This window comes from Salvelinus fontinalis, chromosome 15, assembly GCF_029448725.1.
Source record: "Salvelinus fontinalis isolate EN_2023a chromosome 15, ASM2944872v1, whole genome shotgun sequence".
In the NCBI taxonomy this organism is placed as follows: Eukaryota; Metazoa; Chordata; class Actinopteri; order Salmoniformes; family Salmonidae; genus Salvelinus; species Salvelinus fontinalis.
The window spans coordinates 18149451-18167213 of NC_074679.1; the positions used below are offsets into that span (position 1 = coordinate 18149451).

The window sequence follows — 17763 nt, forward strand, 5'->3', positions numbered from 1 at the left end:
GGGTCAGAACGGTGTTGAGGCACATACGGGTCAGAACGGTGTTGAGGCACATACGGGTCAGAACGGTGTTGAGGCACATACGTGTCAGAACGGTGTTGAGGCACATACGGGTCAGAACGGTGTTGAGGCACACACGGGTCAGAACGGTGTTGAGGCACACACGGGTCAGAGCGGTGTTGAGGCACATACGGGTCAGAGCGGTGTTGAGGCACACACGGGTCAGAACGGTGTTGAGGCACACACGGGTCAGAACGGTGTTGAGGCACACACGGGTCAGAACGGTGTTGAGGCACACACGGGTCAGAACGGTGTTGAGGCACACACGGGTCAGAACGGTGTTGAGGCACACACGTGTCAGAGCGGTGTTGAGGCACACACGGGTCAGAACGGTGTTGAGGCACACACGGGTCAGAACGGTGTTGAGGCACACACGGGTCAGAACGGTGTTGAGGCACATACGTGTCAGAACGGTGTTGAGGCACACACGGGTCAGAACGGTGTTGAGGCACATACGGGTCAGAGCGGTGTTGAGGCACATACGTGTCAGAGCGGTGTTGAGGCACATACGGGTCAGAACGGTGTTGAGGCACACACGGGTCAGAACGGTGTTGAGGCACACACGGGTCAGAACGGTGTTGAGGCACACACGGGTCAGAACGGTGTTGAGGCACATACGGGTCAGAACGGTGTTGAGGCACATACGTGTCAGAACGGTGTTGAGGCACATACGTGTCAGAACGGTGTTGAGGCACACACGGGTCAGAACGGTGTTGAGGCACATATGGGTCAGAACGGTGTTGAGGTACACACGGGTCAGAACGGTGTTGAGGCACATACGTGTCAGAACGGTGTTGAGGTACACACGGGTCAGAACGGTGTTGAGGCACATACGTGTCAGAACGGTGTTGAGGCACATACGTGTCAGAACGGTGTTGAGGCACACACGGGTCAGAACGGTGTTGAGGCACATACGTGTCAGAACGGTGTTGAGGCACATACGGGTCAGAACGGTGTTGAGGTACACACGGGTCAGAACGGTGTTGAGGCACACACGGGTCAGAACGGTGTTGAGGCACACACGGGTCAGAACGGTGTTGAGGCACATACGTGTCAGAACGGTGTTGAGGCACATACGTGTCAGAACGGTGTTGAGGCACACACGGGTCAGAACGGTGTTGAGGCACACACGGGTCAGAACGGTGTTGAGGCACACACGGGTCAGAACGGTGTTGAGGCACACACGGGTCAGAACGGTGTTGAGGCACACACGGGTCAGAACGGTGTTGAGGCACACACGGGTCAGAACGGTGTTGAGGCACACACGGGTCAGAACGGTGTTGAGGCACACACGGGTCAGAACGGTGTTGAGGCACATACGGGTCAGAACGGTGTTGAGGCACACACGGGTCAGAACGGTGTTGAGGCACACACGGGTCAGAACGGTGTTGAGGCACACACGGGTCAGAACGGTGTTGAGGCACACACGGGTCAGAACGGTGTTGAGGCACACACGGGTCAGAACGGTGTTGAGGCACATACGAGTCAGAACGGTGTTGAGGCACATACGGGTCAGAACGGTGTTGAGGTACACACGGGTCAGAACGGTGTTGAGGCACACACGTGTCAGAGCGGTGTTGAGGCACATACGTGTCAGAACGGTGTTGAGGCACATACGGGTCAGAACGGTGTTGAGGCACACACGGGTCAGAACGGTGTTGAGGCACATACGTGTCAGAACGGTGTTGAGGCACATACGTGTCAGAACGGTGTTGAGGTACACACGGGTCAGAACGGTGTTGAGGCACACACGTGTCAGAACGGTGTTGAGGCACATACGTGTCAGAACGGTGTTGAGGTACACACGGGTCAGAACGGTGTTGAGGCACACACGGGTCAGAACGGTGTTGAGGCACACACGGGTCAGAACGGTGTTGAGGCACATACGTGTCAGAACGGTGTTGAGGCACATACGTGTCAGAACGGTGTTGAGGCACATACGGGTCAGAACGGTGTTGAGGCACACACGGGTCAGAACGGTGTTGAGGCACACACGGGTCAGAACGGTGTTGAGGCACATACGGGTCAGAACGGTGTTGAGGCACATACGGGTCAGAACGGTGTTGAGGCACATACGGGTCAGAACGGTGTTGAGGCACATACGGGTCAGAACGGTGTTGAGGCACACACGGGTCAGAACGGTGTTGAGGCACACACGTGTCAGAGCGGTGTTGAGGCACATACTGGTCAGAACGGTGTTGAGGCACACACGGGTCAGAACGGTGTTGAGGCACATACGTGTCAGAGCGGTGTTGAGGCACATACGGGTCAGAACGGTGTTGAGGCACACACGGGTCAGAACGGTGTTGAGGTACACACGGGTCAGAACGGTGTGAGAATAGCTGGGAACAGATTTCCAAAATTAAAATCACTTGGAGCTGATTTGCTGGTGTTTTTAGTCTTTTATGTCCAACAATAAAAAAATGAATAAATATATATATTTTGGTAACACTTTACATGACACCCAGCGTCATAACATGTTATAATATGGTCATAACCATGTCACAACAGCTGACAACCTGTCACAACCTGTTATAATATGGTGATAACACTGTCATTACCCATATATTTACACCTGCTGTGTCATATGTGTTATTTTATGGCTGGTTATGACACCTACAAAACCTACCACACAAGGCAAAACATTCCATTACACCATAGCCCACAGTATGTTTGTTATGTATACATTTTTTAAAATTGACCATATTAAATTATCATGTAATTGTGCACACGTTGATGTCAGACATACACCTATTCCAATGCTCGGTTGCTGATGACTGGGATGAATGCAGGAGCAGATTTCAGGAACATAAATGTGGGTTTTGACACTCTTATGTAGGTGTATGTCACAACAGGTGTAAATATGGGCCATGACAGTGTTATGACCTCCTTCACTCACGCCGCCAAACTTACCCTCGTAAAACTGACTATCCTACCGATCCTCGACTTCAGAGATGTCATCGACAAAATAGCCTCCAAACACTCTAAACTGGATGCAGTTTATCACAGTGCCATCCATTTTGTCACCAAAGCCCAATATACTACCCACCACTGCGACCTGTATGCTCTAATCGGCTGGCCCTCGCTACATATTCGTCGCCAAACCCACTGGCTCCAGGTCATCTATAAGTCTTTGCTAGGTAAAGCTCCGCCTTATCTCAGCTCACTGGTCACGATAACAACACCCACCCGTAGCACGCGCTCTAGCAGGTATAACTCACTGGTCATCCTCAAAGCCAACACCAGCTTTGGCCGCCTTTCCTTCCAGTTCTCTGCTGCCAATGACTGGAACGAATTGCAAAAATCGCTGAAGCTGGAGACTTATATCTCCCTCACTAAATTTAAGCATCAGCTATCTGAGCAGCTTACCGATCGCTGCAGCTGTACACAGCCCATCTGTAAATAGCCCATCCAACTACCTACCTCATCCCCATATTGTTTTTTTAAACTTTTTTTTGTTGCTCTTTTGCACACCAGTATTTCTACTTGCACATCATCATCTGCACATCTATCACTCCAGTGTTAATTTGCTAAATTGTAATTACTTCGCTACTATGGCCTATTTATTGCTTTACCTCCTTACTCAATTTGCACACATTGTATATAGATTTTTCTATTGTTTTATTGATTGTACTTTTGTTTATCCCACATGTAACTCTGTGTTGTTGTTTATTGACGCACTGCTTTGCTTTATCTTGGCCAGGTCGCAGTTGTAAGTGAGAACTTGTTCTCAACTGGCCTACCTGGTTAAATAAAGGTGAAATAAAAAAAATTCAATAATGACAGGTTATGCCAGCGGTTATGACATATTATGACATAGTTATTATGACTGTGTGATAACATGGTATGACACTGGCTGTCAAGTAAAGTGTTACCCGTTTTTTTTGCTCAGAAAACTTGGAGGGCTAAGTAAAATCACCCGTGGGCTGCCAGTTGGGGAACCCTGATGTAGAAGCACACACGTGTTATTAGCATGTCAAGGGATACGTGTGTGGACAGAGACATATACAGACAGCGAGACAGAGACAGGCTTACTGCAACAGTGGAGAGGTCAGTGAGGAGGAGAGTACTGGCGTGATGTTTAGAACACATGTCAGAATACGGCCTCTGAGAGGGAGGAGACAAGAGGAGGGGTAGGAGAGGAGGAAAGAGGAGAACAGAAAGGACAAGTAGGAAAGAGCGGGCAAGGAGGAAGGGGACGGGAAGAAAGAGAGGAAGGCAAGAAGGAAATGGAAAACAGAAAATAATGACAGAATATAAAAAGAAGGAAACTGAAATCGTCTGAAGCAAATGTACAATTAGTTGTCAATGTCTTTACATACATTATTACACATACAGAAAAAGGATTCAGGCATTTCAGAACCACAAGAGGGCACCTCTGCTCGTACATAATACATGGGATGTCATCGCCCTCTAGTGGGCATGAGGCTGAATTGAAGAGCTCATTTCATAAGACTGCCTGTTCACAAATCTTCAGTATAAGAAAATATGTGTATATACTTAATTTAAAACCAATGGACAGGTATTAGCAATGACAAGATAGAACCATAACCACATTGCTAATACTTATTCAATCCTTTAAGGTCTACACAAAGTACCTAGGGTTACGGATAGGGGGTGTTTGGAATTGGGCCTCTCTCTCTCACCATGTAAGCGTCTCCTCCCGCCTGGCTCCTCTTCTGCAAGGGGACGAGAGGGGGGCGTTCTCTAATGAAGGGTTCTTTCCTCAGGGCCCTCCTCAGCACCAGGCCCAGCAGCACAGCCAGGACCAGGAGACCCAGAAAGACTAGCAGCAGGATGAACCACATCTCAGAGTAGACTGGAGCTCCCTGGGTCCCCACACCCTGCTTCCCTCCTGGGGTGGGCTCCACCGGACCTGGGAAGAGAGAGTGTGGAGGTGTGCAGCTTAGAGTAGGAATATGATACACCCAAACACTAGGGTTAGCATAGAGCAGTGGTCACCAACCTTTCTGAGTCAAGATCACGTTCCAAAAAGTCCAAAAGCAAACCGAGATCTACCGCTCAGAATAAAAAAACAAACATGACTTAAAAAATGTTTCAACATTAACCTCATCAAAACAGTTCTGTAGGAATGAGGTTTGTGCAGTAGGTTTAATACATTATCACAGCATATTCATTATATGCTTGATCTGCAAATCTTGTTCTTCTCAGACCATATTATATTGCAAAACTCGAGCTTTGATTACTAAATAAATCAGTTGGTTTAGCACTTGTGAAGCACAGCTGAGGATACATTTAAATAATTCGCTTTTTTATTTTACTGGACTGATGGTACCTGCAACTGACGATCAATGTCAGGAGAGAGAGAGAGAGAAGCCTCTCACGGTCCCTGCACTCTACATTCCTCCGGTGAGAGGGGACACCGTCTTCTACCTGATGACCAAACTCGAGTCGCACCACATTATTTCAGCCTTATGGCCAAATTCATGTTGTTCCTATGACCAGAGAAAGTGAAATATTCCTCGATATTAAAATAGACACAGAGAGCTGCTCATAATAAAACGCAGGGCTGTCGATGCACTTGTCTACTCATTCATTGTAGCTACAGCCCTGGTTGAAGCACAAGTGGAAGAAGGGCGACGCATGTTTTATGTTTTGTAATAGTGTTAATCAGTGCTGTATAAAAACTTAAACATGAACTCACTCATAGAAACAGCAGCTCTTTGTTGTATAAAAACTTAAACATGAACTCACTCATAGAAACAGCAGCTCTTTGCTGAATTAAAACTTAAACATGAACTCACTCATAGAAACAGCAGTTCTTTGCTGAATTAAAACTTAAACATGAACTCACTCATAGAAACAGCAGCTCTTTGTTGTATAAAAACTTAAACATGAACTCACTCATAGAAACAGCAGCTCTTTGTTGTATAAAAACTTAAACATGAACTCACTCATAGAAACAGCAGCTCTTTGCTGTATAAAAACTTAAACATGAACTCACTCATAGAAACAGCAGTTCTTTGCTGTATTCTTTGACAGACTGGCTCTGGTCATGGTTTTTTAAATGATGAAATCTCATGTAGGCTCCTATCAAACTTTGCTGTGGCCAGGGTCCTTGAAACTGTAGTGTGATTTGAGCTATCCGATTGGCCAGCGCAGTAGGAGCACTTGATTTAGCTCTCCTGGTACGCTGGGTAGGCGGAGTTTGTCCCTTCAAACTAATTAAATGGTTCAAAATGGCAACACTTTGCCTACCCGATGCATTTGAATCAAGTGCACCTATCACCAACAGTTAAAGACAAAAGAAAAATAGAAACGCAAGGCTTTATTGTTGGCGAAGATCGTCGACCAATCAATCGAGAATGACCAGTTGGTTACTCCTGGCATAGAGTTTGTGTGTGTGTGTGTGCTGTCTCACTCATGCCTGTAGCAGGACTGTATCTGATGATAGGGGTGCTGGCACTACCAATGTCTGTGGTACAGGTCACCTGGAGGGAGAGGGCTGAGGGAAGGAGGGAGGGAAGGAAGGAAGGAGGGAGGGAGGGAGAGAAGGAGGAGAGAGAGAGATCTGTAAGAGTAGTAGAGTAATGTTACAAAAAACACATCTTCAGAACTAATCAGATGGAAAGATATTGCTCATAGAGGGACTGTGTGTGTGTGTGTGTGAGGTGTGTGTGTGTGAAGTGTATGTGTGTTGTCTCACTCTTCTCTGAGGTGCGGGGTATATAGAGGTAGCTGTGGAAGCCAATGTAGACTCTCAGGTTGTTGTCTGTCAGTGAGTAGTCTCTCAGAAGACCGTTCAGAGAGAAAGAGGCACTCCAGTCCAGCCACACCAGAGTCAGGTTACTGTACACCTCAAATGGAGAGATATACTGAGGAGCTGGAGAAGAGAGAGGGAGAGTTAGTGTAGTAACAGTAGTCCAGATGGAGGAGGTACTACCCATGTTGTTATAACAGGGCTAGGGTTAGAGGTCAGGGGTTAGATGCCTTACCCTCAGTGAGTGTAGTAACAGTAGTCCAGATGGAGGCGGTACTACCCATGTTGTTATAACAGGTAGCGCTGAGCTGGTAGCTAGAGTAGGGCTGCAGACCTGTTACGTTGTAGTTCCTGCCCCTCCCGAAGAACCGCGTTTCTATTGGTCCCTCCACACAGAGCGGCGGGACTGGCTGGGGAGGCTGGGGGCAGGAGGAACGAATGTGCAGCTCACAACTAGAGAGAGAGAAGGGAAAAGAGCAGAGTGAAAGTGGAAGCAGAGGTGTTAATAAATAAATATATATACTCAACCGTTCAAAAGTTTGGGGTCACTTAGAAATGTCCTTGTTTTAGAAGGAAAAGCTCATTTTTTGTCCATTAAAATAAAATAAAATTGATCAGAAATTCAGTGTAGACATTGTTAATGTTGTAAATGACTATTGTAGCTGGAAACGGCTGATTTTGAATGGAATATTTACATAGGCGTACAAAGGCCCATTATCAGCAACCATCACTCCTGTGTTCCAATGGCACATTTTGTTAGCTAATCCAAGTTTATCATTTTGCAATTATGTTAGCACAGCTGAAAACTGTTGTGCTGATTAAAGAAGCAACACAACTGGCCTTCTTTTGACTAGTTGAGTATCTGGAGCATCAGCATTTGTGGGTTCGATTACAGGCTCAAAATGGCCAGAAACAAAGACCTTTCTTCTGAAACTCGTCAGTCTATTCATGTTCTGAGAAATGGAGGCTATTCCATGTGAGAAATTGCCAAGAAACCGAAGATCTCGTACAACGCTGTGTACTACTCCCTTCACAGAACAGTGCAAACTGTCTCTAACCAGAATAGAGAGAGGAGTGGGAGGAACCGGTGCACAGTTGAGCAAGAGGACAAGTACATTAGAGTGTCTAGTTTGAGAAACAAACGCCTCACAAGTCCTCAACTGGCAGCTTCATTAAATAGTACCCGCAAAACACCAGTCTCAACGTCAACAGTGAAGAGGCGACTCCGGGATGCTGTCCTTACAGGCAGAGTTCCTCTGTCCAGTGTCTGTGTTCTTTTGCTCATCTTCATTTTTTTTTATTGGCCAGTCTGAGATGTGGCTTTTTCTTTGCAACTCTGAGATGCAGAATAGGTGAACGTATGATCTCCGCATGTTTGGTTCCCACCTGAAGCATGGAGGAGGAGGTATGATGGTCTGGGGGTGCTTTGCTGGTGACACTGTCAGGGATTTATTTAGAAATCAAGGCACACTTAACCAGCATGGCTTCCACAGCAATACGCCATCCCAACTGGTTTGCGCTTAGTGGGACTGTCATTTGTTTTTCTACAGGAAAATGACCCAACACACCTCCAGGCTGTGTAAGGGCTATTTGACCAAGGAGATTGATGGAGTGCTGCATCAGATGACCTGGCCTCCGCAATCACCCAACCTCAACCCAGTTGAGATGGTTTGGGGTGAGTTGGACTGCAGAGAGAAGGAAAAGCAGCCAACAAGTGTGGGAACTCTTTCAAGACTGTTAGAAAAGCATTCCAGGTCAAGCTGGTTAAGAGAATACCAAGAGTGCAAAGCTGTCATCAAATCAAATCAAATTTTATTTGTCACATACACATGGTTAGCAGATGTTAATGCGAGTGTAGCGAAGGGTGGCGCTACTTTGAAGAATCTCAAATATAAAATATATTTTGATTTGTTTAACACTTTTTTGGTTACTACATGATTCCATATGCGTTATTTCATCGTGTTGATGTCTTCACTATTATTCTACAATGTAGAAAATAGTCAAAATAAAGAAAAACCCTGGAATGAGTAGGCGTGTCCAAACTTTTGACTGGTACTGTATGTGCTTGTGTTTCTCTCTCTACCTCTCTATGAGTCCGTTGGGGGCGAGCGGTTCGTCCCACTCCACCTGTGCTGAGCGTGATGTCAGAGCCACTGGGCGAGGGGATGGCTGCTGTGCTGGGGGGGAGGCCTGGGTGCGCAGCTCACTCATGGGGCCCTGGCTGCAGCACTGGTAGCAGGTACAGGCCTCTACTCCTACCCAGTACTGAGTGTATGGACTCAGGCCATGGAGGGTCTGCTGACGAGATATCCCCTCTGAAAGCTGAGAGAGAGACAGAGAGAGACCGATAGAGAGATTGTCACAGAAAAGTTATCTCTTCGGTGTGTGCTTGTGTGTTACCCGTGTATGTGTGTGTGCTAGTGAGTGTGTGTCTCAATAGTGATTGTTACCAGAGAATGTGTGTGTTACCAGAATGTGTGTGTGTTACCAGACTGTGTATGTGTTACCAGACTGTGTGTGTGTGTTACCAGACTGTATGTGTGTGTTACCAGAATGTGTGTGTGTTACCAGAATGTGTGTGTGTTACCAGTCTGTGCGTGTGTGTTACCAGAGTGTGTGTGTGTTACCAGAGTGTGTGTGTGTTACCAGAGTGTGTGTGTGTTACCAGAGTGTGTGTGTTACCAGAGTGTGTGTGTTACCAGTGTGTGTGTAGCGTTGGGGCCCTCTGAGAACACCCTGTAAAGGCTGACGATGCCATTGGGCCTTGTAGGGGGGCGGATGTCAACAACAGCCGAGGTTGCTAAGATACGCAGGAAGGTTGGTGGGCCAACACCCTCAGGAGGGGCGGGACCTGTTCTCCCATTGGCCCATTGGCTTCCTGAACGACCAACAGAATTCACCGCCCAAACCTGTCAATAAAAAAATTAATAACACAACTTTAGGATTATGTTTTGTTTATGACAAGTATGTTATCATCGAACAAAATCAAAGCAGTGGTCACCAACCCAGCAGGCTTTTGTTCCAGCACTAACACACTAAACACTTGTACTAACACAATTGCTAATCAGAAAAAAACTGGAAAAGGCCCCCTTGCTGCTCATTCATGAGGCCGTATCAGGAGTCCTCCATCAATGTACTTGACTAGGTCTAAGAGTTAGTCCCCTGTCTGTGTGAGTCTACTCCCATCGCTGTCAACTGACTAAAAGAGCCTACTTCGGTCACTGTACCTTTCTGGATGTGTGTGTGTGTGTGTGTGTGTGTGTGTGTGTGTGTGTGTGTGTGTGTGTGTGTGTGTGTGTGTGTGTGTGTGTGTGTGTGTGTGTGTGTGTGTGTGTGTGTGTGTGTGTGTGTGTGTGTGTGTGTGTGTGTGTGTGTGTGTGCGTGGGAGCGAGTGAGAGAGAGAGAGAAAAGAAGGCAGATGTTTTACGTGCATCCAGCCGATTGTGTTATTTGTTCGTTTATTTGCGTTGTTTGTAACTTATTTTTTTACTTATTTTGTACATAATGTTGCCGCTACCGTCTCTTATGACTGAAAATAACTTGTATACATCAGGACTGCGATTGTTCACCACGGACTAGCAGAATCCTTTTTTTCCTTTCATGACTCTGACGAGCCCGACGCAAAGGATATACTGCTTCCTCGGGAACAGGCCCCGATCACTGTGATCTGTGTGAAGAGGAGGCGGAGAAAGAGGGGCCGAAGGTCGGGCTGCCTTCTGAGAATTCGTAGGCGATTGAATAAGCCTCCACTTCCCTCCATTCTGCTAGCAAATGTGCAATCTTTGGAGAATAAAATTGTTGAGTTACGCGGAAGATGAAACAAAAAATTGTAACATCTCATGCTTCACGGAGTCGTGGCTGAATGACGACAATATCAACATACAGCTGGCTGGTTATACGATGTACCGGCAGGATAGAACAGCGGCGTCTAGTAAGACAAGCGGACAAGGGTCTATGTATTTTTGTAAACAACAGCTGGTGCACGATATCTAAGGAAGTCTCGAGCTATTGCTCGCCTGAGGTAGAGTATCTCATGATAAGCTGTAGACCACACTATCTACCGAGAGAGTTTTCATCTGTATTCTTTGTAGGTGTTTACTGTGGCAAAGAAGGGGGTCAGGTGATAAATGGCAGATATGTGAGAGCAGAACTAATAAACGGGCTCTGCCCGATCACTAAAATGGTCACCCCGATCAGAACTACAGATCACAAAATGGCCGACTGCCAAAACTACAAGTCCCAGAAGCAAGGGGAAACCTCAGAAGGTGGAGCCGACACACACATAAAGGGTCAAGAAAAATTAGGAAGAGGAAGAGAGGGCTGGAAGGATCTATGAACCGTAGAGAAAGAGACAATAGATATTGGCTGGATTTACCCTGTATGAGCTGGACTGTTTTGGACTTACCTGTTGGTGTTTGGACCTGGACCTACCAAGAACCCGATTCTTGTACCGAACCCTGCTATCCTTGACCTTGCCTATGACCTGGGTGGACCAGGACAGAGAAACAAACACACAGGTACTGTCCTGTTCGAAAGAACTCTCATTCTGGGGTAATTTGGTGACAGTTTCCCATTTAATTTGTGACAAACGCTCATAACCTTGAAGAGGTTTGCCACATTACATACCACTACAGTCCGAGCCTGGCACTAAGACAGCACTGAATGAGCTGTATTCCACCATAAGGAAACAAGAAAACGCTCACCCAGAGGTGGTGCTCCTAGTAGCCGGGGACTTTAATGCAGGGAATCTTAAATCGGTTTTACCAAATTTCTAGTAGCATGTTAAATGTGCAGACACGCATACAAAGCTCTCCCTCACCCTCCATTTGGCAAATCTGACCATAATCCTCTATCCTCGTGATTCCTGCTTACAACCAAAAATTAAAGCAGGAAGTACCAGTGACTAGATCAATAAAAAAAGTGGTCAGAGGAAGCAGATGCTAAGCTACAGGACTCTTTTGCTAGAACAGACTGGAATACGTTCCAGGATTCCTCCGATGGCATTGAGGAGTACACCACATCAGTCATCGGCTTCATCAATAAGTGCATCGATGACGTCATTCCCACAGTGACCGTACGTACATACCCCAACCAGAAGCCATGGATTACAGGCAGCATCCGCACTGAGCTAAAGGCTAGAGCTGTCGCTTTCAAGGAGCGGGAAATCACGCCATGTCCTCCAACGAACCATGAAACAGGCAAAGCATCAATACAGAACTAAGATCCAAACGTACTAACCCGTTTCCGACGCTTGTCGGTTGTGGCAGGGCTTGCCAACCATTACAGACTACAAAGGGAAGCACAGCCGAGACCTGCCCAGTGACACGAGCCAACCAGACGAGATAAACTACTTCTATGCTCGCTTCGAGGCAAATAACACTGAAACATGCATGAGAGCACCAGCTGTTCCAGAAGACTGTCTGATCACGCTCTCCACAGCCGATGTGAGTAAGACCTTTAAACAGGTCAACATTCACAAGGCCACAGGGCCAGATGGATGACCAGGACGTGTACTGCGAGCATGCGCTGACCAAGTGACAAGTGTCTTCACTGACATTTTCAACATCTCCCTGTCCGAGTCTGTAATACCAACATGTTTTAAGCAGACCACCATAGCCCTATGCCCAAGAACACTAAGGTAACCTGCCTAAATTATTACCGACCCGTAGTACCCACGTATGTAGCCATGAAGTGCTTTGAAAGGCTGGTCATGGCTCACATCAACACCATCATCCCAGAAACCCTAGATCCACTGAAATTTGCATACCGCCCCAACAGATCCACAGATGATGCAATCTCTATTGCACTCCACACTGCCCTTTCCCACCTGAACAAAAGGAACACCTATGTGAGAATGCTATTCATTGACTACAGCTCAGCGTTCAACACCATAGTGCCCTCAAAGCTCATCAATAAGCTAAGGACCCTGGGACTAAACACCTCCCTCTGCAACTGGATCCTGGACATCCTGACGGGCCGCCCCAGGTGGTAAGGGTAGGTAACACCACATCCGCCATGCTGATCCTCAACACAGGTGCCCCTCAGGGGTGCATGCTCAGTCCCCTCCTGAACTCCCTCTTCACTCTTGACTGCATGACCATCATTAAGTTTGCCGATGACACAACAGTGGTAGGCCTGATCACCGACAACTACGAGACAAGCTATAGGGAGGAGGTCAGGGACCTGGCCGTGTGGTGCCAGGACAACAACCTCTCTCTCAACGTGATCAAGACAAAGGAGATAATTGTGGACTACAGGAAAAAGAGGACTGAGCACGCCCCCATTCTCATCGACGGGGCTGCAGTGGAGCAGGTTGAGAGCTTCAAGTTCCTTGGTGTCCACATCACCAACAAACTAACATGGTCCAAGCACACCAAAACAGTCGTGATGAGGTCACAACAAAACCTATTCCCCCTGAGGAGACTGAAAAGATTTGTTGGCATGGGTCCTCAGATCCTCAAAAGGTTCTACAGCTGCACCATCGAGTGCATCCTGACTGGTTGCATCACTGCTGCATCCCACCCCCTCTTTACACCACGGCTACTCTCTGTTGTCATCTATGCATAGTCACTTTAATAACTCTACCTACATGTACATACTACCTCAACTAACCCGCACATTGACTCTGTATCGGTACCCCCCTGTATATAGTCTTGCTATTGATATTTTACTGCTGCTCTTTAATTACTTGTTACTTTTATTCCCTATTCTTATCCATATTTTTTTGAAACTGCATTGTTGGTTAGGGGCTCGTAAGTAAGCATTTTACTGTTGTATTCGGCGCATATTACTAATAAAATTTGATTTGATGTGAGTGTATATGTGACTGAGTGTATGTGTGAGTGTCCCCCACACACACTCACTCGCCCCATAGTCCCCCCCACACTCACTCGCCCCATAGTCCCCCACTCACAGACCCCATAGTCCCCGCCACTCACACGCCCCATAGTCCCCCCACACTCACACGCCCCATAGTCCCCCCTCACCCACATGCCCCATAGTCCCCCCACACTCAAACGCCCCATAGTCCCCCAAACACTCACACGCCCCATAGTCCCCCTCACACTCACATGCCCCATAGTCCCCCCTCACTCACACGCCCCATAGTCCCCCCACACTCACACGCACCATAGTCCCCCCACACTCACACGCACCATAGTCCCCCCTCACTCACACGCCCCATAGTCCCCCCTCACTCACACGCCCCATAGTCCCCACACATTCAAACGCCCCATAGTCCCCCCACACTCACTCGCCCCATAGTCCCCCCCCCACACACACGCCCAATAGTCCCCCCCACATTCACACGCCCCATAGTCCCCCCCACACTCACACGCCCCATAGTCCCCCACACTCACACGCCCCATAGTCCCCCCACACTCACTCGCCCCATAGTCCCTCCCCTCACTCACGCGCCCCATAGTCCCCCCACACACTCACACGCCCCATAGTCCCCCCACACTCACGCGCCCCATAGTCCCCCCACACTCACACGCCCCATAGTCTCCTCCACACATACTCACTCGCCCCATAGTCCCCCCCACACTCACTCGTCCCAGTCCCCCACTCACACGCCCCATAGTTCCCCCTCACTCACACGCCGCATAGTCCCCCACTCACACGCCCCATAGGTCCCCCTCACTCACGCGCCCCATAGTCCCCCCACACACTCACGCGCCCCATAGTCCCCCCACACACTCACGCGCCCCATAGTCCCCCCACACACTCACGTGCCCCATAGTCCCCCCACACACTCACGCGCCCCATAGTCCCCCCACACTCACACGCCCCATAGGTCCCCCTCACTGACACACCCCATAGTCTCCCCTCACTCACACACCCCATAGTTCCCCCTCACTCACACACCCCATAGTTCCCCCTCACTCACACGCCCCATAGTTCCCCCTCACTCACACGCCCCATAGTTCCCCCTCACTCACACGCCACATAGTTCCCCCCTCACTCACACGCCCCATAGTTCCCCCCTCACTCACACGCCCCATAGTTCCCCCACACTCACACGCACCATAGTCCCACCCCACACGCCCCATAGTCCCCCCCTCACTCACACGCCCCATAGTCCCCCCACACACTCACACGCCCCATAGTCCCCCCACACACTCACACGCCCAATAGTCCCATCACACACTCACACGCCCCATAGTCCCCCCACACACACTCACGCCCCATAGTCCCCCCACACACACTCACACGCCCCATAGTCCCCCCACACACACTCACACGCCCTATAGTCCCCCCACACACACTCACACGCCCCATAGTCCCCCCACACACACTCACACGCCCCATAGTCCCCCCACACATACTCACACGCCCCATAGTCCCCCCACACACACTCACACGCCCCATAGTCCCCCCACACAAAATCACTCGCCCCATAGTCCCCCACACACTCACACGCCCCATAGTCCCCCACACACTCACACGTCCCATAGTCCCCCACACACTCACACACCCAATAGTCCCCCCCACACACTCACACACCCAATAGTCCCCCCAACACACACTCACTTGCCCCATAGTCCCCCCTCACTCACACGCACCATAGTCCCCCACACACTCACACGCCCCATAATCCCCCACACACTCACACGCCCCATAGTCCCCCACACACTCACACGCCCCATAGTCCCCCCACACACTCACACGCCCCATAGTCCCCACACACACTCACACGCCCCATACTCCCCCACACACTCACACGCCCCATAGTCCCCCCACACACACTCACACGCCCAATAGTCCCCCCACACACACTCACTCGCCCCATATTCCCCCACACACTCACACGCCCCATAGTCCCCCCCCACATTCACACGCCCCATAGTCCCCCCCCACATTCACACGCCCCATAGTCCCCCACACACTCACACGCCCCATAGTCCCCCACACACTCACACGCCCCATAGTCCCCCCACACTCACACGCCCCATAGGTCCCCCACACTCACACGCCAAATAGTCCCCCCACACTCACACGCCCCATAGTCCCCCACACACTCACACGCCCCATAGTCCCCCACACACTCACACGCACCATAGTCCCCCCACACACACTCACACGTCCAATAGTCCCCCCACACACACTCACTCGCCCCATATTCCCCCACACACTCACACGCCCCATAGTCCCCCCCCCACATTCACACGCCCCATAGTCCCCCACACACTCACACGCCCCATAGTCCCCCACACACTCACACGCCCCATAGTCCCCCACACACTCACACGCACCATAGTCCCCCCACACTCACACGCCCAATAGTCCCCCCACATTCACACGCCCCATAGTCCCCCCACATTCACAAGCCCCATAGTCCCCCCACACACTGACACGCACCATAGTCCCCCACACACTCACACGCCCCATAGTCCCCCCACACACACTCAAACGCCCCATAGTCCCCCCACACACAATCACACGCCCCATAGTCCCCCACACACTCACACGCCCCATAGTCCCCCCACACACTCACACTCCCCATAGTCCCCCCACACACACTCACAAGCCCCATAGTCCCCCCACACACACTCACACGCCCCATAGTCCCCCACACACTCACACGCCCCATAGTCCCCCACACACTCACACGCCCCATAGTCCCCCCACACACTCACACGCCCCATAGTCCCCCCACACACACTCACAAGCCCCATAGTCCCCCCACACACACTCACAAGCCCCATAGTCCTCCCACACACACTCACACGCCCCATAGTCCCCCACACACTCACACGCCCCATAGTCCCCCACACACTCACACGCCCCATAGTCCCCCACACACTCACACGCCCCATAGTCCCCCACAAACTCACACGCACCATAGTCCCCCCACATTCACACGCCCAATAGTCCCCCCACACTCACACGCCCCATAGTCCCCACACACTCACTCGCCCCATAGTGCCCCACACACTCACACGCCCCATAGTCCCCCACACACTCACACGTCCCATAGTCCCCCACACACTCACACGCACCATAGTCCCCCACACACTCACACGCACCATAGTCCCCCACACACTCACACACCCAATACTCCCCCCACACACTCACACACCCAATAGTCCCCCCAACACACACTCACTTGCCCCATAGTCCCCCCAAACACACTCACTCGCCCCATAGTCCCCCCACACACACTCACTCGCCCCATAGTCCCCCCTCACTCACACGCACCATAGTCCCCCACACACTCACACGCCCCATAGTCCCACACACACTCACATGCCCCATAGTCCCCCACACATTCACACGCCCCATAGTCCCCCCACACACTCACACGCCCCATAGTCCCCCCACACACACTCACAAGCCCCATAGTCCCCCCCACACACTCACACGCCCCATAGTCCCCCACACACTCACACGCCCCATAGTCCCCCACACACTCACACGCACCATAGTCCCCCACACACTCACACGCCCCATAGTCCCCCCACACACACTCACACGCCTCATAGTCCCCCCACACACAATCACACGCCCCATAGTCCCCCACACACTCACACGCACCATAGTCCCCCACACACTCACACGCCCCATAGTCCCCACACACACTCACACGCCCCATACTCCCCCACACACTCACACGCCCCATAGTCCCCCCACACACACTCACACGCCCAATAGTCCCCCCACACACACTCACTCGCCCCATATTCCCCCACACACTCACACGCCCCATAGTCCCCCCCCACATTCACACGCCCCATAGTCCCCCCCCACATTCACACGCCCCATGGTCCCCCACACACTCACACGTCCCATAGTCCCCCACACACTCACACGCACCATAGTCCCCCACACACTCACACGCACCATAGTCCCCCACACACTCACACACCCAATACTCCCCCCCACACACTCACACACCCAATAGTCCCCCCAACACACACTCACTTGCCCCATAGTCCCCCCAAACACACTCACTCGCCCCATAGTCCCCCCACACACACTCACTC

The 17763-nt window shown here is 50.4% G+C and overlaps 1 protein-coding gene across 1 annotated transcript in view; it reads right to left on the reverse strand.

The window, feature by feature from the left end:
• Positions 1–17763, reverse strand: part of ush2a (Usher syndrome 2A (autosomal recessive, mild)) — a 504211-nt gene that overhangs the window by 8630 nt on the left and 477818 nt on the right. Inside the window, exons 74-80 of the mRNA XM_055862864.1 lie at positions 9478–9687; positions 8862–9100; positions 7014–7231; positions 6725–6901; positions 6440–6523; positions 4704–4933; positions 4093–4164 (exon numbers count right to left, since the gene is read on the reverse strand). Coding sequence (XP_055718839.1) covers positions 4093–4164; positions 4704–4933; positions 6440–6523; positions 6725–6901; positions 7014–7231; positions 8862–9100; positions 9478–9687 — 1230 coding nt within the window. The remainder of the gene's footprint in view (positions 1–4092; positions 4165–4703; positions 4934–6439; positions 6524–6724; positions 6902–7013; positions 7232–8861; positions 9101–9477; positions 9688–17763) is intronic.